Below are 15,397 nucleotides of genomic sequence, written 5' to 3'. Positions count from 1 at the left end.
GGTAAAATATTTTAACAAAAACCTGCAGACAACCATGCAGTCTGCTACATAGACAACCAAGAAGTGGCGACACTTAACATCAAGCATTTATGTCATTAGCAGCAGGTAAATAACTACTCAAAAGCCACAGGGTTACACAAGCACATTTAATTAAAGGGGTTATCGAAATCCCCATCTCACAAAGAAGCCGATTATCTGATCATCGTGAATCCAGCTGCTAAAACCTCTAAATACCAATGGAAGCTGCAGGTGGCCCCTGCAGTGAAATTTTGTTTTACTTGTCGTTTTTGAAAGGATGACCATGTTGTACTCAATGCAGTGGCTCTCCAATCTGGCTAACAGAGAGGAGTCCCAAATGGAGGATCCCGAACTATGATGTCCATACGCTCTTAAGCACTTGACGTCAACTTGTCCCAAAAAAACAAAGTCTCCTACAGCTGTGTTGAAAAAAAAAATTTAAAAAAAAAGGGTACGCCTATCGGAATGCAAAGAGGACCAAAATTGTCTTGATCCTCCGGGAGTTAAAGGGGTTATCTAGTATGAATAAACCCTTTAAGTTGTATGTATTGTATGAGATCTGCCACAGCTAGGTGGAAAGTCTGTATTGATCACGTGTAACGGACACTGGCACTTACCTCTGCAACCTGTATATTGCGGAGGCCGAGAGGGAAAAGTATAGTGTGGGATCACAGCCTGAGCTGGCTCCATAAGTTGCGGGTGTCAGCTGTATGTTATTGCCAACACTTCACTGCAACGATATGGTTTAACCTCGTAGAGCCCTTGGAAATTGGGGGAAGGCTCCCTCCGACGGCAAAAGGTCTGCCATCTTTGTGCTTATATTAAGGCTTAATAGGAGACAGAAGAAAATAACAATATATCACAATGGTATATTGTGCAAGCGATCCAATGATGGCTGGTTCAGGGACTAATAAGAAAAGTAAACTACAGACTATATACAAAAAAAACTTTACGTTTAAAAACCTCCCTTATCCCCCCCCCCCCCCTTTTCATATAAAAGTTTTTCCTCTACACACACAAATAAATATATATATTTCTCAATCTGTCCAGTTAGGTAGCAGAAGACTGGATTTACACGTCACGGTTAAAACAATGAATTTTGAACGCGACGTGTCAACCCAGCCAAAGCAAGTGTTATCAATTTCACCTGCTATGTTGCAACCCCCAAAAGAGGTAATAATTTTGCAGGACAAGGCCAGAGACCATTCTCCTCTCCTTATCCGGACTTATCCTTCCTGACTGATTCTTCTCTAGTTTTGCATTTTGATAGTGTTTTGTCACTACGTAAAAGAGTCTGGAGACGCCCTGGTGACTGTTATGCCGCCTGCAACATCATTCAGCATGACCGGTTTGGCAGTGAGTCAGTGATGGTCTGGGGAGGCACATTCTTGATGGGTCGCACAAGCCTCCATGTGATAGCCAACGGTACCTTGACTGCTGCTCGGTACTGGGATAAAATCCTCAGAGCAATGGTCAGACCACACGCTGGTGCAGCGTTACCTGGGTTCCTCCTGGTGCAGGACAATGCCTGTGCTCATGAGTTTGTAGGCAGTTCATGAAGGACGTAGGCATTAATGCCATTGACTGGCTCACAAGTTCCTCAGACCTGAATACAATTGAAAACCTTTAGGATATCATGAAAAAGTACATCCCACATTGCAAGAGAGTGCTACAGACGGTCAAGGAGCTCATTGATGCCCCGATTCAGCCGTCTCATCAGGAGAATGACCAAACATTGTCGTTAGTGCATACAGGAACGTAGGGGCCATACACACTACTGCGTGACTATATGAGTTGCCATGATGAAATTCATACAATTTGGATCACTCTGCAATTTTAATTCTTCACTTTGATTTTCAGGTCGATTTGGAATTCAGCCCTAAATTGTTTTTTTTGTTTCCATTGACCGCTGATACGACATTTTGTTCTAAAGTAATTAGAGAATTTATAACAGTCAAAATGTTCAACTTAAAAAACACAAATCACACATCGGATCTCAACGAACGAAAGATTTAACACTTATTTTTTTTTTAAGCAGCCTATTATGCATCAAAATAAAAAAGGAAAGGGGGGGCGTGGTTTCGACGTTGGAGAGAGCGGACGTGCCGTGCAGGAGCTCCGGAAAGCTTGATACCATCAGCCTCCATCCGCTCTCCCAACACACCTGACGGCGATAGCTCTTGTCTAGTCGTGCTCCCCACATCGAGAGGAACAGACTGACACCTCGGGTGGACGACTTTGGACAGTGGGAGCAAGACGGCCTAGCCGGAGGCGCCATCCCCGCCCTTGAGTTTGGAACGGCGAACCGCTGTTCACAGCTGCAGCGTAGGAATACCTGGTGAGTGGCAGACCCGGGCCCCACTCCCCATCACCTCTCCCCCGGCGGCTACAATCATCCGGGAATCCGAGGGAAGGTCGAAGCAGTGCGCACGGGACAAAGGCCTCTACCCTCGGCCTAGATTTTGGAGCGGCAGGCCCCGGCGGCACACGCGGAGACGCGCCCAACCCCTGCCAGAAACCAGGTAGGAGGAAAGGCCCCTTCACGGAACCCAGCTTCCACACCAGCCGTTGTCCCCCCGAGCCCATTTGTGCTGCACAAGACCGGCGGCCTAGTTAGAGCACCAGATCCCCGGACTAGATTTCAGCGGCCCCACTACACTGGACGACTGCTTGGTCCCCTGAACTGGATGAGAAAATTCTGGAATTTGTTCTCAGCCCAGATTCCCCTCCGGACATACAAATTGAGAGAGCTCACAGGGCTCTACGCCCGAAACCCAAGGAAGGGGAACAACCGAGGGATATTGTGTGCAAGCTATTGTCCTTTCCTATTAAAGAAGCGGTGCTACGCAAGACACGCGACATGCCTGACCTTCGGTTTGAGGGACATAAATTGTCTTTCTATCAAGATATTTCCCCGACTACCCTATCCAAACGTAGGTCTCTGGGGGTGGTCACGGACCGACTTCGATCCCTAAAAATACCATATAAGTGGCTTTTCCCGTTTGGACTCTCCTATCACTACCAAGGACGATTGTTTATTGTCCGTTCGGTGGAAGATCTAGAAACTGCTTGCTCTCCATTGGACCTGGACCATGCCACCATCCCCTTCTGGCAGCCTTATACAGATGTTGCTTCTCTCCCATCCTTGCCTAGGCCGGAGGTCTGGCAGAATCCCAGACCTCGTCCGTCTAAGAAGAGACCAGCAAATAACCCTCCGTAATAACATGGCGGACCTGCTTAGGAATATGTCCTTTTTTTTTTTTCTCTATCTCATGTGCATATTTTTTACATCTGTCTAATGATATGCTCGAGTACGGGTTAGTTGTCTTAACTTTATCTCCTTAGGTGGATTAATAGCCGTGCTTTAAATTTGCCTAGTTTATGCTTGCCTAAACGTTAATTATTTGGGGCCGGGGTGACAGGGGTTCACGGGTGCACTCTTTCACTCACTCGTTCGCTCCTCTCATCGCCGCCACGCCTCTCTACTAGTCAGTGTTTGGCTGACTACTACCGCACTGTTGATCAGTGCACACATCTTAACTGCAAAAGTTGATAACAGTTCATTTCTTTGTGTTCTCTTTTCGGTATTTTTTTTATTTATTTTTCCCCTAACATCTCTTTCTCTCTCTCCGTACTGGTACCTCCATGTCGCGTATACAGATTACGACATGGAACGTCAAGGGATTCAACTCCCCCTCTAAGCGCTCTCAGGTCCTACACTCCCTTAAGAAAATGGACTCGTCTGTTCTGCTGCTCCAGGAAACCCACTTTTTGAAAGGTAAAGTCCCGAATCTCCCAAAATCACTCTACACTACTTGGTTTCATTCATGCAATGATAGTGGCAAACGTAATGGGGTTAGTATAGCAATGAGGTCTGACATCCCCTTTGAATTTGTCTCCCAGATTGCAGATGATACGGGTCGCTTTCTCTTTTTAAAAGGCAAAGTGGCGAACACTATGATGACTATTGGTAACATATACGCTCCGAACTTGGGCCAGATAGCGTGGCTGTCTGAGACCCTAGAAAAGTTTTCTCAGTTCTCTGAGGGTCTGACGCTTCTGGGAGGGGATTTCAACATTGCACTTGAACCCTTGTTGGATTCTTCCACGGGAACCTCAGTCCATAGCTACCCAGCTCTGCGGAAAATCCGCAGACTCCTCACATCTTTAAGATTGCTAGATGTGTGGAGATCCTTTCACCCCACAGCTAGAGACTACACTTTCTACTCCCACCCTCACCACTCCTACCAAAGACTAGATTACCTGTTTATCTCGGACAGTCAGCTCCCGTTAGTGGATTCACCCTCTATAGGTAACATTCTCCTGTCAGATCATGCCCCTATGTCCATGTTCGTCAACATACACACTCTTAAACCTAGGCAATACAATTGGAGACTTAACGAAACTCTCCTCTATTCGCCACTCAATAAGCAGAGGGTCGAGATGGCCCTGAAGTCTTACTTTGTGGAAAATGATACGCAAGATGTCTCTGCTAGCACTATCTGGGAAGCACATAAGCCAGTGATCAGGGGAATACTCATTAGCATGGGTTCCTTCGTGAAGAGAGAGAGAAACAGGGAGATTGACGACCTTCTCTCCCAAATATCTGATCTTGAAAGCCAGCATAAGCGGTCCGCGGCCCAGGGAGTTCTCCCCTCGCTTATTTTATCCAGAGAAAAACTCAAGCAATGTTTGAATCTGCGCACAGCAAAGGCATATACTTATGCTTTGCACAAACACTACATGCATGGAGATAAGGGGAGCAAACTCATGGCCTTTTTAGCTAAAAAGAGAAGACAACAGAATTATATCCCCAAAATCAGGACCCCATCGGGAACTGTACTTGAGGACACCAATGACATTGCAGCTGAGTTTTGCTCCTTCTATCAAGCACTGTATGACCTACGCTCTGGGGAGACTCCTGGGGAACTTGCAGACAGAAGTAAGCTAATTGACTCTTTCCTAGATTCCATCTCTCTTCGATCCTTAACTACGCCGCAAAAAAACCGACTAGAAGCTCCCTTTACACTCCAAGAACTCCAAGAGGCACTCTCCAGCATGCCATCTAGTAAGTCCCCTGGCCCTGATGGTTTCCCGGCCTCCTACTATAAACAATTTGGAGGGGTCTTGCTACCATTCTTTCTCAGGGTATGTAATTCACTCAACGCTTCTCAGCATCTCTCTCCCTCAGCACTTGAAGCGCATATTTCGGTAATACCAAAAGAGGGTAAATTATATGCCAAACTCATAGCCAATAGGATGCAATCTTTACTCCAGTTCCTGATTGACCCAGAGCAGACAGGGTTTGTTAAGGGACGGGAGGGTAAACATAACACTACGCGAGTTCTCCATTTGATCCAGTACACCAGGGCAAGAAATATCCCTTTGGTCCTGCTATCAACGGATGCAGAGAAAGCCTTTGACCGGGTGGACTGGATTTTTATGGTAAAGGCGCTCTCCCATTTCGGATTCCCACAAACTTTTATCCACAAAATATTAGCTTTATATGCGTCCCCACAAGCTAAAGTTAGAATAAATGGTCATCTCTCCAACCCTATCCAGATCAAGAATGGTACGAGACAGGGGTGTCCTCTCTCCCCCCTCCTTTTCATCCTCACTATTGAGACTTTGATTCAGAGTCTGCGTCAGGAACCGCTCCTGTCAGGGGTCTCGATTGGAGACAGAGTGCACTGCACAGCCGCGTTCGCGGATGATTTGTTGGTTTTTATCACAAATCCCTCCACAGCCCTACCCAGACTTCAGGAGTTGTTTACCCGATTTGGGGACCTATCCAATTTTAAAATTAATGCTAGCAAATCAGAAGGACTATGTGTTTCCTGTACGCCGGCTCTATTAAAGTCTCTAAAGCTTAGCTCCCCCTTCACACTGCGAACGGATAGTATAAAATATCTGGGTATTAATCTAACTCCCTCACCGGACCACTGGTATCACTGCAATTACACACCACTGCTTTCTGAGATTAAGGCCACTATCCTGTCATGGCGTATCCCGTACATATCCTGGATAGGTAGAACCAATTTGCTAAAAATGATTATCCTCCCGAAACTCCTCTATCTTTTTCAGACTCTCCCGATCCCCCTCCCTAGAGCCTTTTTTGTTTCCATTAAGCAGGTGTTCTCTAAATACATTTGGAATAACACTAAACCCAGAATAGCTTTTCACACCCTTATTCGCCCCAAACGTTTGGGGGGGATAGGACTCCCAGATATTGAATCCTACTACCACGCCATACAATTAGCCAGGATAACTGAATGGTTTGACAGTACATCTATTAGGCTTGGGGTTCCCGTGGAGGAGGCCTCTATAGGTTTGTCCCTCACCTCCCTTGTGTGGTTGGATAAACGTAATGCAGCTTTGTATCTGTCCCACAACTCCCTTACCACTGCAGCATATCAGACATGGATGAAAAGTGGGAAGATGAAATCTCTACACCAAATACCGTCGCCTTTGATGACGGTTCGTGACATTGTGCGATCGCAGACTGAGAGATTTTGGGACTGTTCTTCATTGCCTGGGAGAGCTTCCAGCAGCACATATGACTCCATATTGATTGATGGGGCGGTTCCTACTCTCAACGAATTGAGGTCTCAACCAGGTTTCTCGTCTGTTAATTTCCTCACGTTCATGCACCTCAAAAGGAGTTACCTGAGAGCGCTTAGACAGGGTCCGATTGAACGCCTTATATCCTGGCTGGAAACAACCCTTCTCCTCCGGCGAACTCCTAAAAAATTGATTACGTTATATTATAATAATCTCCTTAAGATGAACTCATCTGTACAACCTTCTTTCCTTAAAGCTTGGGAGTTGGAACTTAACACTACCTTGTCTGAGGAGGATACCAGAGCAGTTTTTCGGAACTCCCTTGGGACCTCGAGATGTATTAAACTGCAAGAGTCCTCATACAAACTGACCTCTAGGTGGTACAAGACCCCCGGGGCACTGCATAAAATGTGTAACGAGATTTCCCCGGATTGTTGGAGATGTCATAAAGCCCCAGGTACATATTTACATTTGTGGTGGGAATGCGAGATAATCTCTCCCTTCTGGTCAGAGATAGAGAATGTCCTCAACACCATAACTCAGTCCTCTATTGCCATTTCCCCTCGAGCAGTATTTCTTAATTTGTGGCCAACTTTCCCCAGGGGGGCGCATAGGGAACTATGGCTACATCTCTTCGCAGCGGCCAAAGCCATAATCCCGTTATACTGGAAGACTGAGACTATGCCACCTATAAATCATTGGCTTAGGAAAGGCGCCCAGTTGGCGAGAATGGAGGAGTTATCGCATCTTGAGCTCCACTCCCACGTCAAGTTCCAGAGGACATGGGCTCCCTGGTTTGAATTCTGTAGCAATAGCTCCTTTCAACATCTGTGGGGTACAGATTAAGAAGATGGTTACTAGGACAGAGAGCTAGTTCTTACCCTTTCAATTTGGAGCTGATATTTGCGGGGCCAGACAGTTGGGTCTTTTTCTCTCCTTCCTTTCTACCCCCTTTCTGTCCTTTCTACCCCTTCCTCCTTATTGTTTGGGCAAATAGCGTAAACATACGCTTGTATGCCCATTCCTATTTCTGGTACAGTACGACTGATATGCTCTGTTTTTGTTTTTTTTTTTTTTGTTATATTGAAAAGTACATCTGAGCCTCATTATAGTGTATTTTTACATTTACTCAAGTTACTTGTTGTAATGTGGCGCCTATGCGCAATGTCTTCTGCATTTTTTCCTTTCTGTAAAAATTAAATAAAAATGTTACTTTGAAAAAAAAAAAAATAAAAAAGGAAAAAAAAAGGTGCTTTGATTGAAGCCATGATCTGGGATCACTAATTCTAGAAGGCTAAATGGCTGAGGTACTTTAAAGCTTACAGTAGCGTATATGACATTATACTTCGAGTTGTTAGGGTTAAATGGTTCTAAAGTACAAGCACTACAAATAAAAGCTTTATCCATTCCAAAATGTGTAATTTCTTTATCATGATGGAATGCAACAAACACATCTTGCCCTTGGGTTGCTCTGTTTCAGCCAAAACAAATGCAAATGGCTTGTGGGATGACAGCTGTTTGATAAGGCCTCGACAAGACCTGCATGCTAGACTTTTTCTATTTTTTTTCCCTATGAAACTTGGGATGAGAGGCGGAAGGCAGGAAGAGAATTAATGTAGCATACAGTCTAAAGGCAATGCTACAACCGTGATTAAGTAGAAAAGTTAAAAGGCACAGATTTTCCACAGCCTCGCTGCGTGCAACCCATCCGTGTAACGAGTTGACAGGCCTAGCGCGTCCTCTCCATCATCCACTCCGACAGCTAAAACGCAGCACTGCATCCTTTTTCAGAGGAAATTTGCGTCTGCACCATGAAGCGTTGTACATTATTTCTTAGCACTGCGGGGGGCTCAAGTCCATATGGAACCTTCACAAATATTACCACAGATCAAACCGGCGGCATCTCCAGGCAGATTTGACATACCTATTTAAATGAACAGCAGGGGTCCTGCGGCTGCCGGAGGCTGAGCAGGAGAGAAAACCTCTGTGGAAAGTGTGCTGCGGCTCCATTACTCAGCAAAGGCACACTCTGCATTTATCACCCCTTTCATTTCTGCCAGGGCACAAAAACTCATTTGCTCAAGGTCAACGAGAACAACAGAACTTATATTAAAATACATATTATACACACATTTGTGTGTCTGGTAAGGGAAAAGGTACCGACCTAATACAAGCTCATATATACCACACATCTAAGGACATAATTATATGTAAAATGCCCATGACAAATTATTTTCCATGTATGACATGGCTAAAACACATCAGAGGTGGCTAGTGTATCATAGTCATGTGCCTACATTTTTGTTGAATAGCACCTGTTTAACCATTTGCTCTCTATAGCATTTTCAGCATCAGAAAAAGAAATAGAGAAAATAAATAAAAACTAAAATCTGCAGAACACTATATTATTCATAATAGAAGCAGAGAGATGCTTAGTATAATAAAGGAAGTCCGCAAGAATAATAGAAACCAGCACCAGATATGAGCCAGTTCACAACTTTAAAAATGACTTCAGCAAAGTTCGCAAAGGACAACGATAAGAAAAAAAAATTAATCCTCCGCATTCTCATTTCAACTTCCTTTACCTACAAAATCTAATTTAGCTTGTAATGCTAAAAAGACGGGGTAAACACGAAGCAATTTTTGTACAAAATTCAAGAAAGAAAAAAAAAAAAACATTAACCCCCAGTGGTCCTTTGTGTCTAAATTTAAACAATTTAGATTAAATTGTAAAAATTATGACAATTAAAGTTTATACAAGTTGATCAAAGGGAAGACCTGTACAGTAAATAGCAATGTTTTGCTACATATGAAATATTTTTCTGTAAAGCTAAGCCCAACATTTAGATAATGAATTTCTCCCAACAGTAGTCTGTTTATGTAAAAACATTCTCCATGAACACACTATATACAGCATAGGGTTGTCACGATACCAGAATTTGGGCTTTGATACTAATACTTTGTGTAGTATTGCGATACTCGCTACCAAAACGATACTTTGCCAACAATAATAATAAAAAAAGTTCTTCCATTTTCTGATGAGGCGCGAGGTGTGATGAATTTTGAACCTGCATGTGCCTCACGTTAATAGTAATTAACCCCATCACGTTCCTCACAGTCATAATGGACAATATTGGGTTAATGTGTGAGGTACATGATGGGGGTAATTAATATTAACCCCTTCGTGACCAACAATACGCCTTTTCACGTTCGTCACTAAGGGGCCTTAGGCTAGGCTGACGCCTTTTCACGTGAACCTAGATTGTGAAGGGCAGCCGTGAGGAAATAAAATTCTCAGGTTTGTCTTTTGAGCACACTACAGTCCGCTGTTAACGGTGTGCTACAGTATACCTATGGAGCCAAACAGGTAGAGACTGTCGTACAACTGTCTGTAGCTATTGATTCAAATTCCACCAGTCGGCCGTAGTTCTGTCAGGTTTTCCACAGCTTTTGGCGGTCAGAATAGTGTAGTCATTCTACCTAGTTTAAAAAAATCAATAAATAATGAAATCCCAATGTACCACTTTAACGTTAATGGGATCTGTTATACTTCCATTTCAATCTGAATAAAGTCTTCATTATATAGGACAGAGTGGATTTCAGGGTTATTCCCATCTTAGGCATTTATGGCATATTCATAGGATTCGCCATAAATGTCTGATAGATGCCGGTTTCCACAATGGGCCCAGCACCTATCTCAAGATCGGGAGGGGGTCCCCCCCGACCCTGCCCCCGCCTGGTGAGATGGCCGCCGCATCAGCCAGGGAATAGGTGTAGAGGTGGTCGGGGTTGCAGAAAAAGCAGAACTCTCTGAGCTACGCTGATTCTGTAACTCCCAAGGAACGGAAACAGCCAAGCTCATTCTGCTATGCGGTTTCCGTAACTCCCATTCACCGCTATGGCAGTTTGAAAACCAGCGTAGCTCAGCTGTTTCCGCAATGTCGGTTGCCTTGCCACTTAGTCTCCGGCCTGAATGTGGCGGCCAGCTCACCAAACGGGGACAGGATCAGGGGGACCCCGGATATTGAGATAAGTGTGGGTCCTAGAATCTATCAGACATTTATGTCATATTCTATGGAAATGTCATAAAAGTCTGAGATAGTAATACGCATTTAAATGGCCAAAAGCAGTTAAAATTTATTTATTGTTATCAAAATACAGAGGAATGTCGGACTGTGTACGGACAGCCCCAACTTATAACATCCAGTTATCAATAAATTCATAAATTTCTAGAAGGAATAACAGAATCCTACGTTGTGCCGTTCCTCTAAGAAAAGATGCTCCAGAATTGTTATTTCATGGGGAATACAATTATTTACTAAAACAGACAAGTCAGGAGAGCTAACAGAACGGCATTTATCACCTATCCACGGGATAGGTAATAAAATGTCTGATCGCTGGGAGCTCAACCTCTGGGACCCACACACGACCACAGTGAGAAGTTTGAGTGGAGTGGTGGTCACCCATGCGCCCTGCCACTCCATTCATTATCGATGGAGCTGTTGGAAACAACCCAGCACAGTACTCTAATATTTCTGTCACCACTCCATTCAAACACTTGAGAACAGCATCTGAATGGGTATGGGACAATGATTTTTCTTTCAGATTCATACAGAAGCCAACAGAAAAAAAACTTGTGTGTCCACTCCCCATATAAAAATGGTGGCATACGAAAGTACATTAGGGCCTCATAGAAGTCTATGAGTGCCGTTATGGCTCTGTGAATCTGAGGGGTTGTACAGAGCCCTAATACACCTGTGAGCCCTTAATCAAAATCATTGTGTGTGCAATATTTAGGCAAGTCAAAGCTTACATTGTATGTATTCATATATAATATGGTTTCTTCCAATGTACAATAACATCATTGCCTTCAAAATAGATTTAGAAAGATGGAGATCAAAATTCTGAGACTGATCAATGCACTGAATTGTTCCAACATTTTAGAAAATCTCCTTGTGGGATGTAATTGTTGTACGTATGCTTTGCCCCTCTCCCAACCTCTAGTACGAGAGCTACGGGATTGGGAGGGTTATTAGTTTATATCCTTATAGGCTGCATAAAGATGGGAGAGAATACTTATCACATCACCTACATGAATCCACCAGCAAACCAGCCAGGTCTCCAAAAATGGAACAAATCTTAACTGTATGAGCAGGTCAAATGCTCTTATAGACGCCCAGCTGATGAACTGGCATAGCAAAAAACATAGCGGGTCACAAATAGGTTGATGAATCGGCCACATAATATATTAGTGAATGGATTGTACAACATGAAGAACCTAATACTCCGGTAATAATTCTATATTCAATGTATGCTATACCTGTCTGAGCTCAAACACATAGCTAGCACATGCCGCCTAGTACACTGAATAATGATTACGTAGAGGAAAGTGATAATAATTCTCTGGCCAATATCACCATGAACCCTGTCCCAATAAGGTATTTATTCATTGTCTTGGAAATAACAAGGGAAGGCCCAGAGTCTATGTGATGGTGTCCCTGGTGTCATTTAATGCTTTGTCTTGCAGTTCACACAATTTATCATACACCAGAATATACTCACGTGCAGTAACGAGTAAAATGCTTGCTTGCCAGTGTAAAATAGAAAGTGGAACGGACGCTTGTCTTCTCCCCACTGAATTGCTGTTGGGAACAAAGAGCATTTTGAGGGCATTTACTAAACAGGGGTGTTAAGTAGTTTGCCATGTTTACATCCAAACGATATCATAGTTTTAAATTATTTTACCAAAACAATGGTATGTAAGCTGAAGTGAAATGGTGGGTTACCAACATTATATGAAGGGGTCCTAAATGTTCCATACGCAAAGCTCAATGAACTGACCACATCTACTGCCGTTGGTTGGCATGCAGGGGGCCTGATGAAGGCCCCCCAAGTCCGCCATCTTTCTACTCCTACGAAGCGCTGCCTCCAGCAGGGCTTCATAGGAGACTGTCAAGAATCACGATATACTGCAATACATTATTGCAGTATATTGTGCAAGCGATCTAACGATCGCTGGTTGAAGTCCTGTAAACTGTAAAGCAAAGTTTTTAAAAATAAATAAAAAAAATAAAAAAAAGTTTAAAAAAAACCTTTTCCGATTTTCCCTCAAGCAGAATGTAAAAAAGAAATAAAAAGCCAACATAACCGGTATCGACGCGCCCGTAGAAGTCTGAACTATTACAATATATCATTATTTAGTCCGCAAGGTGAACTCCGTAAAAAATGGAAAACAGAATTGCTGTTTTCTGGTCACTTCATCTCCTACAAAAAATTAAATATAAAGTGATCAAAAAGTCTGATGTAGCCCAAAATGATACAAACTACAGCTCGCCCCGCAAAAAATAAGCCCTCATACCGATAAATCGGCGGAAAAATAAAGTTATGGCTCTCAGAATATGGCGACAAAACTTCAACTTTATTTTTAACAAACAATTTCCTTGTAAAAGTAGTAAAACATTAAAAAAAAACTATATAAATTTGGTATCGCTGTAATCGTATTGTCTCGCAGAATAAAGTTAACAAGCCGTTTTTACCGCACGGTGGACGCCGTAAAAACAAAAACGGGCAAAAGATTGAGGAATCGCTGTTTTTTTCCCTATTCCACCACACATATATATATTTTTTCTCGCTTCCCACTACATTATATGGTACAATAAATGGTGCTGTGAAAATCTACAACTCGTCCCACAAAAAAAAACAAGCCCTCATACGGCAATATTGATGGAAAAATAAAAATGTTACGGCTTTTGGAAGGTGGAGAGGAAAAAACAAAAGTGAAAATCCGAAAAATGGCTGCGGAGGTAAGGGGTATTCCAGTTACAACAAATTACCCCCTATCCATAGGGTAAGGGGTAACTTGCCGATCGGTGGGTGTCCGACAGATGGGACCCCACCATTTACGAGAACAGGGGTCCCGTACCCCTCGTTTGAACCGAGCGGCAGGTCGCTCATGCGCACTGCCGCTCCATTCATTCTCTATGGCAGCGCCGGAAAAAGCCGAACGCTGTACTCGCCTATCTCCGGCGCTTCCATAGAGAATGAATGGAGCGGCAGTGCGTGTGAGACCTGCCGCTCGGTTCAAACGAGGGGTACGGGACCCTTGTTCACGTAAACGGTGGGGGTCCCATCTGCCGGACATCCACCGATCAGCAAGTTACCCCTTACCCTACGGATAGGGGGTAACTTGTAACTGGAATACCCCTTTAAACTCTGTGGTGACGGATTCCACTGTTAAGGCATTTGTCACAGCCTACTTTTAAGGTGTGAAAGTTGGGAGCTTTTCCCGGCTTACATGTTAAATGTAGTCCAAAAAATTGATGTGCACATAGCCTTACTGGATGGATTAGATCAGGGGTCTCAAACTCGGCAGGGTAAGTGGGCCACATATAGAAAAAATGTGAAGTGGTCGGGCCGAATTACTTTCAAATTTGATACTATACAAAATTATTGTTAATCAATTCGTTATTTGATCTACTATACCACTATATTACTATAATAATAACAACACTACATTACTATAATAATACCGCTAGGTTTAAAATTTGAGATATTTCTCCATTTGCTTATTTAAAATCCAGTTTTTCAGTTTAAGTGTCGCTAAATGCAGTCCGGAGGCTCAGTTGGCAGCGTTTGGCAGACACGTCAAGATTGGGCAGCCCCTTTTTAGATAGTGCCGCAGTGCCCTCTGTGGATGCTGCCGCAGTGCCCTCTGTGGATGCTGCCGCAGTGCCCTCTGTGGATGCTGCCGCAATGCCCTCTGTGGATGCTGCTGCAGTGCCCTCTGTGGATAATGAAACACACCCCTAGATAATGCCACAGTTCCCTCTGTAGATAATGAAACACACCCCTAGATAATGCCACAGTTCCCTCTGTAGATAATGAAACACACCCCTAGATGCCACAGTTCCCTCTGTAGATAATGAAACACACTCGCAGATGCTGCCACCGTGGCCTCCGCAGATGCTGCCACCGTGGCCTCCGCAGATGCTGCCACCGTGGCCTCCCCAGATGCTGCCACCGTGGCCTCCCCAGATGCTGCCACCGTGGCCTCCCCAGATGCTGCCACCGTGGCCTCCCCAGATGCTGCCACCGTGGCCTCCCCAGATGCTGCCACCGTGGCCTCCGCAGATGCTGCCATCGTACATATATGGAGATGTCAGGGGCAACCCCAGAGTTGGAGTCCCGGGCAGAGCGCTAGTAGGCTCTTCCTGGGACGCCAGCTGTGCTCCTGACATCACTGGGACTCCTGCTCTGGGGAAGCCCCTGACATCATTGTCAATGTATGGACAGCGATGTCAGAGGCTTCCCCAGAGTCCCCGAGCAGAGCCTATACTAGCGCTCTGCCCGGGACTCCGGCTCTGGGGAAGCCCCAGACATCGTGTGTCCAAACATGGACACCGATGTCAGGAAATTCCACAGAGTGAGTCCTGGAGCAGAGACGATACTAGCGCTCTGCCTGGGTCTCCGCTCTGGGGGAAGACCCTGACACACTGTCCACCCACATATGGACAGTGATGTCAGGGAATTCCACAGAGTTACGGAGCAGAGCCTATACTAGCGCTCTGCCCGGGACTCCGCTCTGGGGAAAACCCTGACACACTGTCCATATATGGACAGCGATGTCAGGGAATTCCAGATTCCTGGAGCAGAGCCGATACTAGCGCTCTGCCCGGCACTCTGCTCTGGGGAAGACCCTGACACACTGTCCGTATATGGACAGAAAGGTCAGGGAATTCCACAGAGTCCCGGAGCAGAGTCTATGCTAGCGCTCTGCACGGGACTCCGGCTCTGGGGAAGACCAGACATCGCTGTTCAT

The 15,397-nt window shown here is 44.6% G+C and overlaps 1 protein-coding gene across 1 annotated transcript in view; it reads right to left on the bottom strand.

Moving 5' to 3' along the window:
* Positions 1–15,397, bottom strand: part of MRPS9 (mitochondrial ribosomal protein S9) — a 116,887-nt gene that overhangs the window by 30,454 nt on the left and 71,036 nt on the right. Inside the window, exon 5 of the mRNA XM_075850347.1 lies at positions 12,142–12,221. Coding sequence (XP_075706462.1) covers positions 12,142–12,221 — 80 coding nt within the window. The remainder of the gene's footprint in view (positions 1–12,141; positions 12,222–15,397) is intronic.

Source organism: Rhinoderma darwinii, chromosome 2 (assembly GCF_050947455.1).
Source record: "Rhinoderma darwinii isolate aRhiDar2 chromosome 2, aRhiDar2.hap1, whole genome shotgun sequence".
Lineage (NCBI taxonomy): Eukaryota > Metazoa > Chordata > Amphibia > Anura > Rhinodermatidae > Rhinoderma > Rhinoderma darwinii.
The sequence above is the reverse complement of the archived record's forward strand: the minus strand, read 5'-3'. Positions and strand labels throughout refer to the sequence as shown.